Source organism: Hevea brasiliensis, chromosome 6, assembly GCF_030052815.1.
Source record: "Hevea brasiliensis isolate MT/VB/25A 57/8 chromosome 6, ASM3005281v1, whole genome shotgun sequence".
Lineage (NCBI taxonomy): Eukaryota > Viridiplantae > Streptophyta > Magnoliopsida > Malpighiales > Euphorbiaceae > Hevea > Hevea brasiliensis.
The window spans coordinates 106,876,983-106,888,845 of record NC_079498.1 but is presented as its reverse complement, the minus strand read 5'-3'; the positions used below and the strand labels follow the sequence as shown (position 1 = coordinate 106,888,845).

At 34.2% G+C, this 11,863-nt stretch overlaps 2 protein-coding genes and 1 long non-coding RNA gene across 4 annotated transcripts; all 3 read left to right on the top strand.

Annotated features, from left to right (window-relative positions):
• Positions 1-2,716: 2,716 nt before the first annotated feature.
• Positions 2,717-6,110, top strand: LOC110664610 (uncharacterized). The gene is made up of 2 exons (XR_002496702.2): positions 2,717-2,960; positions 5,715-6,110. It is a non-coding gene; the product is annotated as an uncharacterized LOC110664610 (long non-coding RNA).
• On the top strand, positions 2,957-5,215 carry LOC110664605 (cation/calcium exchanger 4). The gene has a single exon (XM_021824346.2). The coding sequence runs from the start codon at positions 3,155-3,157 to the stop codon at positions 5,099-5,101; it is 1,947 nt and encodes a 648-aa protein (XP_021680038.2). The 5' UTR covers positions 2,957-3,154; the 3' UTR covers positions 5,102-5,215.
• Positions 6,111-9,136: 3,026 nt separating the features above from the next.
• LOC110665189 (guanine nucleotide-binding protein subunit gamma 3) lies at positions 9,137-11,473 on the top strand. 2 transcript variants are annotated; one of them, XM_021825202.2, is made up of 5 exons: positions 9,137-9,520; positions 10,479-10,531; positions 10,666-10,710; positions 10,800-10,847; positions 11,149-11,473. In XM_021825202.2, exons 1-5 carry the CDS (start codon positions 9,347-9,349, stop codon positions 11,390-11,392), a joined length of 564 nt encoding a protein of 187 aa, XP_021680894.2. In that variant the 5' UTR covers positions 9,137-9,346; the 3' UTR covers positions 11,393-11,473. The 2 variants fall into 2 exon arrangements, with proteins under 2 accessions (XP_021680894.2, XP_021680901.2); XM_021825209.2 differs by having other exon boundaries at positions 9,140-9,520; positions 10,803-10,847.
• The last annotated feature ends 390 nt before the right edge of the window (positions 11,474-11,863 follow it).

The window sequence follows — 11,863 nt, the reverse complement described above, 5'->3', positions numbered from 1 at the left end:
TATATGTATGTATCTATGTAATTAAACACTAGGCACGTTTTACATTGCATTTATAAATGTTGAAGTGCCATGGATGTTGTTGTGGTAATTTAGAGCAGTGTGCGTTCGTTGGCGTGCGTGTGATATAGTGTTGGATATGGATAGGACGGGTGGACACGGCTTGAGATCTTCACTGGGACCAAGTCCTTCGGGGTAGACACAGCTTGAGTTCTTCGCTGGGACCCTGTATTTGGTTTATTAAGCTAAAGTTCGGCTTGAGATCTTCGCTGGCATAGGTTGGATTAAGAGGGCTATATAGGGGATCAGCTCCCATATATGTATTGTTTGACAGTGTTGGGTGTGTGAGTACTCCAAATTGCCTTTTTGATGTGATTTGTATGAAATTTTTAATGATGTTGCATTTCACTCTACAGGGTGCATTAGCTTTAGATAGCTATAGAGATTATGGTTAAAATTGATATTTTACTCTCTCAGTCGAACGCTCACTCCTGTTCATTTATTTTTTTAGGTTACAGGAGAATTTTTGTTGTGCCTAACCTGCTCTTTTTCTTCGCAGGTCTATTGATAGTTTTAAATGTGTTTGTTTTATTGGGTTAAAATTCTTAGACTCCGCATGTGTTAAAAATATTTATTTGATTTGGGTATGTAATATAATTGCCATGTTGGACTGGATGAGGGAGCCGAGCTCTAATTTATTTTATGTTGATCGATTATATGGAGGGTGAGCCGAGCTCCCAATTGACTATATATTGTGTTTCTGGTCGGGTGAGTTAAAAACTCCCGTTGGAAAGTCCATTTTATGGCCGGACTCTGTCCGATTGAATTCTTGAAATTGGGCCCAAGTGGGCCTTAGAGTTGGGTTGGAGAATAGTTAGGCTTACTACGGGCCTCGGGGGCTTTAGGCTGGCCCAGGTCCTAGTGCCGGTCCGGCCCATAGGTTGGGTCGTGACACTAACCTTTTTTTGATTTCTACTTCTTCAATTTCTTCCTTTTTCTTCCTTTCTTTCCTTCCTCAAACTTCTTCTCAAGTGAAGATAACAAGCTTTTATAAGGTAATTGTGGGGGAAATTAGGGTTAAGTAAGGGAAATCAAGCTTAGAGCATGCTTTAATGGAGGTTTGTTAATGGAGGTGGGAGTGGAGCATGGGGCGGCCGAAAATAAGGAAGCAGAAGAGAGTGATTTGCTTTTTAATTTTTATGTATTTTATATGTCATTTTATGTATTTGACTTGGTCAATTATTGGGCGCAAATTAATTTTAATTTTTGACATCATTGTTGATGTCATCACATAATGTAATAAATCAACTTTTCATTACTTTTTCTTTTTCTTAAATTTTTCAATAGTTCTTTAATTTAATTCTAGATTCTGAAATTTTCATTTTTTCGATTTTATTGGACAGTTAGGTCAGAAATCACCTTTAGGGGTGAATTGATCAAATTGCCCCTCGCCAGTCTGATCCGATTTGTTAGTTATTCAATATTTTTTCTGGATCTCTGACCTAATTATTTGACCTGCTTAACAACTCTTTTCTGTGATTTTCTCTTTTCCACTATGTTTGCAGTAGTCCTTAAGACCGCGACGTCATATTTTACGATTCAAAATTCAGTTAAAATGACCATGATCATTTCAGAGAAAATCACCCATCATTTGTGACTCCAATTTCATTTAACTTTTTATGTTATGTTTTTCTTATTTATACTTAACTATCTAGTAATCACTAATTTTTTTTATTCATGACTTATCTAGGTGTCTTAAAAGTGGTTCTAATTCTCTTAATTGTGGAACTGACACCGATTACGAGAACAGTGAAATATACCAGGCTATGCAAATAGGGATGTTACAAAAATAGCCCGTAAATATTTGCGATCTCTTTAATTTGCAATGTTATTTAGCTACTTACTGAGTGCTATCGATGCTTAATCTATAATGACAATGAAGATTGCAAAGGATGATGGTTCCATCAATGCAAAATATTCCTCTTCTTTGTGTCTTTCTCCCTGTTTGAATTGGCCTCCAAGAACCAGAACAAGCCTCCGCTTTAACTCCACACTCATTTTGTAGTGTTGCACAGTAACCCTACTCCACATTCTTCTCAGACTCATGGGTGTATGCAGTTGAAAAGACCTCTTGCAGCGTCATCCTTCAATTTCTGAATTTTCTCCGAATCTATCTCATGCATGTTCTTTTTAAATTGCTGTCTAACCATAGCAATGAGAAGCTGTGTTATGTTGCTAATGAACAATATATTTAGCTCTTCGAAACACTCATAATAAAGGCTGGCTTACTTCATCGAAGTCGGAGAGCGAAAATGCCTATTCACATTCAATTCTCCAATTCAATTATAATTCATTTTTTTTTTTATTTTTTGGCCTTTTCTCTTCGACCTGTTCATTTGTAGATCGAAGTTGGAGGAGGTGAATTTGGAGGTGGTGAGGTTGATGGTGTAGAAGGCGGAGAAGTTGCAATAACAAGAGGGGACCGTGGAGGCGGGGATGGACTTGAAGGGAGGGAGGGAGAGAGGGGGGGCGTTGTTCTGTTGGATTGGCATTGGGCTGTGAAGGTGGAGAAGTCATAGTCTAGCGGATGAGAGGAGGATTGTGTTTTTCAACTGAGGGAGAGGACGCTAAAGGGCATTTATGACTTTTTAAACGGAATCCGTCAAGAAAAGGCTTAATAGGACTTGAGAGTGGCACTGAAATAACCAAGGAATATTTTAATTGGTTTTAAAACTTTTAGGGACCAATTAATTAATATTGATAAAATACAGGTACCTTATAACAATTTACCCTTCCAATAAAGAAGAGACGTAGCAAAAACGACAACTCATAAAGCTGAAGAAAAACCAGATCAAAATAACGGCAAATCCAAATTCACCTAAAAATTATCTTCAATTTTTTACACGATTGAGGTATCAATCTCACAGCCGAGTGATCGTTTGCTGAAACTCCAAACTTTGCCGGTAAGTCTCCAATTTCTATTTGGTTTCACTGCCAGGTTCCATTTATAGCTAAAGGTCTTTGCTTGAAATCTAGGGTTTCATTGCTTGCGAAATGAAACCCTAGGCTCGTATGACATGTGGGCTTTAACTATTATTTTGAAGCTTGGTGGTGTTTATTCATTCTCCCTTGAGATTTATAGAGTCGAATATCAGAGATGAAAGTGTTTGATAGCTTGTATAGTGTTAGAAACCCCAAATTCAGAGGGGCTTTCAATGGTGTCTGTAGTATTATCCTGTTATTTTTATTCTACAAGCGGGTAGATGTACCTAAAAACCCCTTTAGTCGTCCATATCCAACTCCGGGAGCTGTTTTGGGCAGTGGGTCGAGTCATAATGGTATAATTCGTAGGCAAATGATTGAAGTCGATGCCTATTCGAAAACCATAATCGATGGGTCTAATAATCAAAACAATGTGAGTGTACAGGATCCAGTTTTATGTGGTGGATTGATTGATCATAAGGGTTATGCTAATGAATGCGAGTACTTGAAAGCGAACCCAGATTGTTCATCTGGTGGGTTCGTTGATTATATCAAATTTCTGTATTGTGATTGTGGTGATTTTAGAGAGTTAGGTTATGTGTTTTTGGGTATTTGGCTTGCTGCTTTGTTTTATATGTTGGGGAATACTGCAGCAGACTACTTTTGTTGTTCGTTGGAGAAGTTGTCTAGTCTTTTGAAGTTGCCTCCTACTGTGGCTGGTGTTACCCTCCTTCCACTTGGGAATGGAGCGCCAGATGTGTTTGCAAGTATTGCTGCCTTTGTGGGTAAGGATGCAGGAGATGTGGGTCTTAATAGCGTGTTGGGCGGTGCAGTGTTTGTCACTTGTATTGTTGTTGGGACTGTTTCATTATGTGTAGCAGAGAAGGAAGTTCAGATTGATCGTAGATGCTTCATTAGGGATATCTGCTTCTTCCTGTTTACACTATTGTCTTTGTTGATGATGTTGATGATTGGCAAGGTAAGCGTTGGAGCAGCAATTGCTTTTGTATTGATCTATGTAGTTTATGGTATTTCTGTTGCTGCTGGTGAGATTTTCAGGAAACATGCTCGGATGTTGAAACTGGATGTTATTACACCATTGATTCCTGTGCAAGGAAGTATATTGTCTCAAGGAACTTATGAAGATGATTCAAGTATGTATAGTTCTTTGCTAGACATTGAGACTGACAGCACTGTACCCCATCTACCACCTTCCCTACCATCATGGATGTGGGCCTCTAATGTGGCAATATATTCCAATCACTCACCAAAGGGCAATATGCTGGATGAAGAAAGACCTCCATGGGGCTGGACTGATGAGGGAACGGAGATCAAAAACTCCTCATTTTCATGTTCTAAGTTATTTTCGCTGATTGAGATGCCATTGACAGTGCCTAGACGGTTAACAATACCATTGGTTGATGAAGGAACATGGTCAAAACCCTATGCTGTAGCCAGTGTTACATTGGCTCCTATTCTTCTGGCATTTCTGTGGAATGCCCAAGATGACGTGGGTCCTCAAAGTAGAATTCTAATGTATTTTTTTGGAGTTGTGGTTGGTTGCTTACTTGGTTTTCTTGCATACCAATGCACCTTGCCCAACCATCCACCTCAAAGATTGTTGCTTGTGTGGGTTTTAGGAGGATTTTTTATGAGTATTGTTTGGTTCTACATGATAGCTAATGAGCTCGTTGCTTTATTGGTGGCATTTGGCTTGATCTTTGGGATTAATCCATCAATTCTTGGGTTGACTGTATTAGCGTGGGGCAACTCAATGGGCGATTTAGTGTCTAACATTGCCCTGGCAATGAATGGTGGTGACAGTGTGCAGATTGCTGTGTCTGGATGCTATGCAGGTCCCATGTTCAATACCCTTTTTGGCTTGGGGATCTCAATGCTGCTAGGAGCCTGGTCACAGAGTACTGGCATTTATGTGATTCCTCAAGACAGCAGCTTGTTTTACACTATTGGTTTTCTCATGTCAGGGCTAATCTGGGCACTTGTAGTTTTACCTAAACATGACATGCGTCCCACTAAGACATTAGGGGTGGGACTTATAACTTTATATCTGATTTTTCTTTTAATAAGGGTGAATATTTCCATGGGATATATGGCAAGTTGACTACTTGATTTTTGGTATTATTGGATGGATCTGTGAAGCTAGTCTCTGCAAACTGTTGTTCTCCTCATCACGATTTCATTTGTGAAATGGTAGTCTGATGAATGTTTTACATCATTTATATTTGTCGGAATCTTTTTAGTACTTGCTGGTAGAATTTGAGCAGTCTCTACCATACACTTATAATGAAGTAATGAAAATATGATCATACTAGGTCACTCCTATCATCAGTTGTTTATATAAATTAGTTTGAGTTCTTTCAATGTTATGCTATAATTCTTACTAGAAAGTTATATATGATTGTTGACTTTGTGATGATAGAATTTTGCAACTTTGGTTTCCTTTTTTCAATATCTTTTCCTTCATGGGCTTGTGGACTGATAAACAGGTTCATAACAAGGCATCCGTGTGTTGTGCTTGGTGCTTTTTTTTAAGATGGGGCTGCTAGAAACGATAATTTAGTTAACCTGGGTTCTGGAATGATGTTGGCTGCTAGTAATCCTTGCTTGTCCAACATTACATGGATTTTCAGGGCACTCATTCCTAGTACCGGGTAGATGTTCAATATTTAAGGGAATTTTCTTTTTTCTAATTGAAGCTGGTGAATTTTTGTTAGAAAACCACATAAACTATGTTGCAGTTAGTGGCTTCGAAGATACAACACTTACTGGAAGAAACAAGCATACAAATTTCAAAGTGAAACTTTCCGGGTTCTTACTCATTGCACTTCTGCTGATGGTTTAATGAAACATCATAAAGTTCAGAGAATTTTTTAGGAAGTGGATTCTTGAGAGTTTTTCTGTATTGTAGCTTACAAATAAATCAAAAAAAATTATATAGTAATATTTCAGCTGTTTGAATTTGAGAATGTTAAGATGTATATGTAGTTTCAAACTTCAAATATGACATGAATCTGTGGGGAAAACTTTTTTTTTGAATAGGATGGTTTCACGAGGTTCATGTTCATCTTTCTTTGTTTGGTTGAAATATTAATATAGGGATGATTTATGCATCTTGGCTGGGTGGTGTAGACTGCGGACTTCAGAATTGCAATGTGAAACGATGCCACCACATTTGGCCGTTTGCGAGTCTGCTCTTAAGGCATCGCTTATGTGGTCTTCAATCATCATTTGTATTTCCTCGAATAGTTTCAAAGCTATTGCCAGTTTTCACCTTCTCGCTTCTGGTCCATGTCTTTGTTCGCGCTTTCCATGTCGTTGTTCACTCTTTCTACCTTGCAAGGCATAAATATTAACCTGGCATGGATTTCGACTAAGTTCATAAATATGAAAGAGAATTTTTCAGTCAACCTGAAATGGTTTGCAAAAAATATGTGTTATGTGATATATGTTTCAAATGGATTTTTAATCATATTAATGAATTAAATAATTTTTCATTAATCTAATTAAACAAATAATATTGCTCCGCATTTGAGGTGTAAGGACTAAGGAGTTGGGGGATTTTAATTTTGAGCCTTTCTTTCTAGTTTTAGCTTTCTTTTTAAGATTAATAACCTTTATGAGGATGAAGAGAGCTCTATTTTTTTTATTTATTAATTATTATTCGGTCTACTATATCTCAATTAAATAAATAAAATAAAATTTTTTATTTTTAGATAATATTAAGGCTCCATTTGTTATAAAAAATTTATTTTTTAGTGTTTGGGCACTAAAAATATAATTAATGGAAATATTTTTTTTTATTAATGAGAAAATTAAGACATTTTTAAAGAAAATGAATTTATTTTTTCCAAAGAAAGTCATTTTTTTAAGATTTTTATAATTTTATTAAAAATGTGAAAACACTATAATACAAACATTTGTTATTAGTTTAATGTTACAATTAAATAATAAAAAATATTTTTATGAAAAATATTTTTCATATATAAATTATTTTTTTAAATAAATAAAGGTTAAAATTGAAAATTTAATTTTATTTCAAATCGTTTTATTTTGATGATTTTATTTGAGGCTAAGAAATGAAAATGGAAATTTTATTCTTCAATATATTGACTTCCCTTTTCCATATTCAAATGGAAATTATATGGATACTATCAAAGGGAGAGGCTATTTCCACAGCCTACTTAAAGAGTAAATTTTACTTATCAAATTTCATTGCCCAGAAAAATTCCCCAATAAATAATGCTGAGCTAACCATTTGGAGAAAGAAATAAATTCCAAATCAAAACCGCAACCTAACCATTTCCAAAGGGAGAAGTGTTCTTAAGGGCTAATTATTAGATACATTCGAAACATTAAAAAAAAATTAGTATTTCTTTTTTCACAGAAAAATAAACCCTCCGTATAATATAAAGAGTTGGTCTCATATGATTATGAAAAATAATATATGTACACCGAGTACACCTAATAATTTTTCATTCTCAAGGCTTAAACTCTAGGAAGCGAGGTCAATAGTTCATCAGCCGAATGCTTTTATCAACTGTAGATGTAATTTGCAATTTTCTGCAAAACGGAATTTCGTGGAAATTTTCGATCACAGAGCTTCTAATTTGTTTCAATTTATAGGTTCCTCTGTTTATGCCTCTCCTTTTAATTTCATTCGATCTAAACCCAAATCATTTGGCTCATAAATCAATGGAGCGGATGTTGAATTTTGTGGTAAATGATTGATCGATATCCAAGAGGTGCAAGAGAAGGTTTTTCCTTTTTTAAAAAAAATTAATAATTATAAGGGATAATAATAAGTTAGATTTTTACGGTATTTGAACTAATAGAATCCTAAAGAATAAATTTAAGTAGTATATAATCGAATTTGAGATGAATTCAGATTTAAAATTTAATACTCATGACGAGTTTGAATCATATTCAGATTTTACATATTAGGTATCCAATTTATTTATATAAATATTTAATTAAATATAAAATATATATTTTTTATAATAATATTTATAAAATTTTATATACTTTATTTTATATAAATAAAATTAAAATATTTTATGAAATTATCAAAATTTTAAAATACAAATAAGTTGGATTTTTACGGTATTTGAACTAATAGAATCCTAAAGAATAAATTTAAGTAGTATATAATCGAATTTGAGATGAATTCAGGTTTAAAATTTAATACTCATGACGAGTTTGGATCATATTCAGATTTTACATATTAGGTATCCAATTTATTTATATAAATATTTAATTAAATATAAAATATATATTATAAAATTTTATATACTTTATTTTATATAAATAAATTAAAATATTTTATGAAATTATCAAAAAAATATAAAATATATATTTTTTATAATAATATTTATAAAATTTTATATACTTTATTTTATATAAATAAAATTAAAATATTTTATGAAATTATCAAAATTTTAAAATACAAATTATTAATAAAAATTATTTTTATATAAATTATTAATTAAACTATATAAAATTAAACAGATTCAGATATTTATCGGGCAATAATAATCGAGCTTGTAAAAAGTTCAGGTAATTGAGAATAAATTTTATCTCGAGTTTGAGATGGTTTAAATTTTAAAAATATTAATTGCGTTTAGATTGTGGTAGGATAATTTTCACAAATACTTTACTCGTTACCATCTGTATTTAGGTACTTTAATTTTCTTATAAAAATAAGATTAATTGTAATTATACAATACATAAAATAATAATTCTTTTAAAATTTGTATGAAAATAATGTATAAAATGCAATGGATCAAATATTAATTCTTCAAATAGTATACCTCAAAGACCTAAGTAATTATGCATTGTCATTTTTCATTGCATTGGATTCAAATGGAAAAAAGTTGTTCTTTTTTATCCGCAAATTCAAAATAATTTATCCATAAAAGGCAAAATAGTTAATATATATTAGTCTACATTTAAGGGCTTTTGTTTTTTTTTTCCTCCAAATTTGCCAAATACATTATCCATTTTGTACTAACAAAAATGCTAGTGTACAGTACTGGCTAATGGCTATTGGGTGAAAAAGTCCAAACGAAGCTAAACAGAACCATTTCCAGTCACGTGTGGTCTGCAACAATGGCAGCCTCGCACTTTTATGACCTCTCTCTCAACCGCACGTTCCAGTTTTCACAGAGAACCCAAGAAATCAAACACTCGTCTAGTCTTGAAAAAACTTTTTTATTACTTTTTTTGAGCCCTTCTCTGTCTCTCTCTCTCTCACACACACACAAAAACACAAGCAATGCCTTTCACGTACCTAACCACATTAACCGCATTGTCTTCAATGGTTTTTGCTGCATTTCTTCTTCTTGTTTAGATGATGGGTGGCTGCTCCAACTCTTGTTCTTCATCTTCCTCACGTGGGTCTTCTTCTTTGGCCGCGCCACCTCCATGGTGCCCAAAGTCACCACCTGGAGGTTTAGATTTGTTTGGGAAGGGAAGGCAGTTGGTCAAGGTACAAATCTTGGAGAGAGAGATTGGTTTGCTTCAGGTTGGTTACTTCACTTTGGCAATGAAGATTTTTCCCTTTTAGAGATTCTTGATAGGGATGGTTTAAAATTTTCATAACTAACAAATGGGTGAAAGCTTGAAGAATATATGAAAGTTCTGGGTGATGGTCTGACCGTCTGAGAGATTCTTCATATAGAAAGTTCATGTTTCTAAGGCATTGTTCTAAAGAAAATTGGAATCCGTGCATATTTTTGTTGTATATTGAGTTGAAATCACAGTGCCATTACTTATTTTTATGACCAACCCACTTTGATTTGCCATAATGTGAATAATGCAATTGCATTTCAGTAACTAGAATTGCTTTACTGCTTCTATTCTTGGTATGATTCTCTGACAAAGGAAATGTTCACCACTGGAGAAACAGAGAAGTTCAAGTAGTTTGTTATGTCCAGTGGACAATGTTCTTTTGATTTGTAGGATGAACAGAAATATTCAGTTAAATAGCTAGAATAACAACTGTTCTCTTGGGTTATTTAATAGTTTTGATTTGAATTATTTTAGGTCAGTCAATGTCATTTTGCCCAAATTTTAGTGATTCAAATTGCACTTTTTCAGTTGAGTCTTCTAAAAACTTGCAAGACACAGTAATTAATTATGATTCCTGACTCATATGTTCCAAATCTGTTATTCAAATGCTGAATGACTCACAGATCACATTTACCTTGCACCATCTGTTTTGCTGAGTATGATGGTGCGATGGAATGGCTTTGAGTTAGCACTTATCCTCGTTCATATTGATAAAATTGCTGCATTTCTATACTTTCCCTCCTTAAGTTGGATGTTGAGGAGCTGGTAACAATGATATCCAACTAGTTACCTGTTATTTCCTATTTTCCTTCTGCTGTACCTAATCTATGAAGGAAAATGTGATGGCCAGTTTCCTATTAGAAGATTGACATAGATGATGATGTGCTTATGGAAGATTTCATTGTGAACAGGAAGAGTTAAAAACTGTTGAAGGCCTTCAACCTGCTTCCAGATGCTGCAAAGAGTATGGTTTCTTCATTGATTCAATTTCATAGCGTTTAGTTTGCCTGACCGTCATAACATGCTTATTCCACACTTTCAAGGTATGCTTTTCAGCATTTGTACGTTCCTCTCTGACCATTAACATTTAATTGACAGGCTTGATGACTTCATTGGGGCTAAACCAGATCCTTTTGTGTCAAGGTATCTGTTGTTCATCAATTTGTTATTTTTAAAATATGATTTCTTATGCTAAGTTAGTTCATTAAAATTGCTTGATTATTTTCTTGAAGCAGAAATGAGAAGCCCCATAAATCTAGTTGCCGCTGGAAGTGGATCTGGTACTCTTTTTCGGTTCCCTTCTCTTTTCTATTACTCAAAGTACACTTGACATGATCAGTTTCATTTGTAATTTGTAAACAAATTCTTGTTCAATAATGGAAACTCATTCTTGTTCCTGTTTGTTTGATTTTCAATTACATTGACAATCCTCAACCCCAAAACCCCAGGGTTTGCTGAAAGCCTTAACCCATAAATTCTTTGCTAATTCATGGTCTTCAAGACATGGAGTGTCAATAAAGAACTTCAAGTTTGATATGATGTAGTAATGCTAACTAGCTGAAGTATTTTTTTTTCCCCCAGTCTTTCATGGATTTACTGCTCAAGTGAATGTCAAAAGCCAACTTCTTGTGCCTGCTGTCCATCGAGTAACTCCCACAGGCATTCATGCAGCTGCTTGGAGAATATGGCTTGTCAAAGTTGTTGCAAAATTACCAGACCTTCATGTCCACGCTTCAGTTTCTGCTGTTTCAATTCATCCCTTTGTAATCGTACAAAGGTGAATCTATGTTGCTCAAAAACACTTCACAAGTCATGTTGTCTATAATCATGCAATTATTTTTGCTTTTCTTGAACTGTAACTTTCTTCAGCCTCCTTAATTAATCTCATTAATTTGCTTTACTTGAATTGAGATTATTTAGCTGGTCCATTTAATCCGATTTTGATTAAATCCAATTGTCAAATTTTTTAAAAATTTTCTTTTTTTTAAAAAAAAAATTCAGTTTTGATATCAGTCACTTGATCGTTGGACTGATGTCATATAGTTTATGCACTAAAACCAAAGAGGAACTAGAATTCGCCATGGGTTATGCAACTGTTGTACAGTTTTGTCTTCTTACGTATAAGCCAAAATAAGATGGGAGGACTGAGGGGACGTCCCCACAGTATTGGTTTGCAAAACAGGGACAGCTTTATGTCCTTCTCAAATGTACATAGCCTTAATTGTAGCTTATGTAAATTTTCTCTATCTTGCCTTTTGCCCGCAAGATATAGCCGTGGTGCAACCTTGATTTTTTA

Excerpts from the sequence above, each read along its gene's own strand:
- LOC110664605 (XM_021824346.2), top strand. The coding sequence starts at position 3,155 with ATGAAAGTGTTTGATAGCTTGTATAGTGTTAGAAACCCCAAATTCAGA.
- LOC110665189 (XM_021825202.2), top strand. The coding sequence starts at position 9,347 with ATGATGGGTGGCTGCTCCAACTCTTGTTCTTCATCTTCCTCACGTGGG. Across the intron at positions 10,711-10,799 it reads CCAGATCCTTTTGTGTCAAG|CAGAAATGAGAAGCCCCATA; the intron begins GTATCTGTTGTT and ends ATTTTCTTGAAG. Across the intron at positions 10,848-11,148 it reads TGCCGCTGGAAGTGGATCTG|TCTTTCATGGATTTACTGCT; the intron begins GTACTCTTTTTC and ends TTTTTCCCCCAG.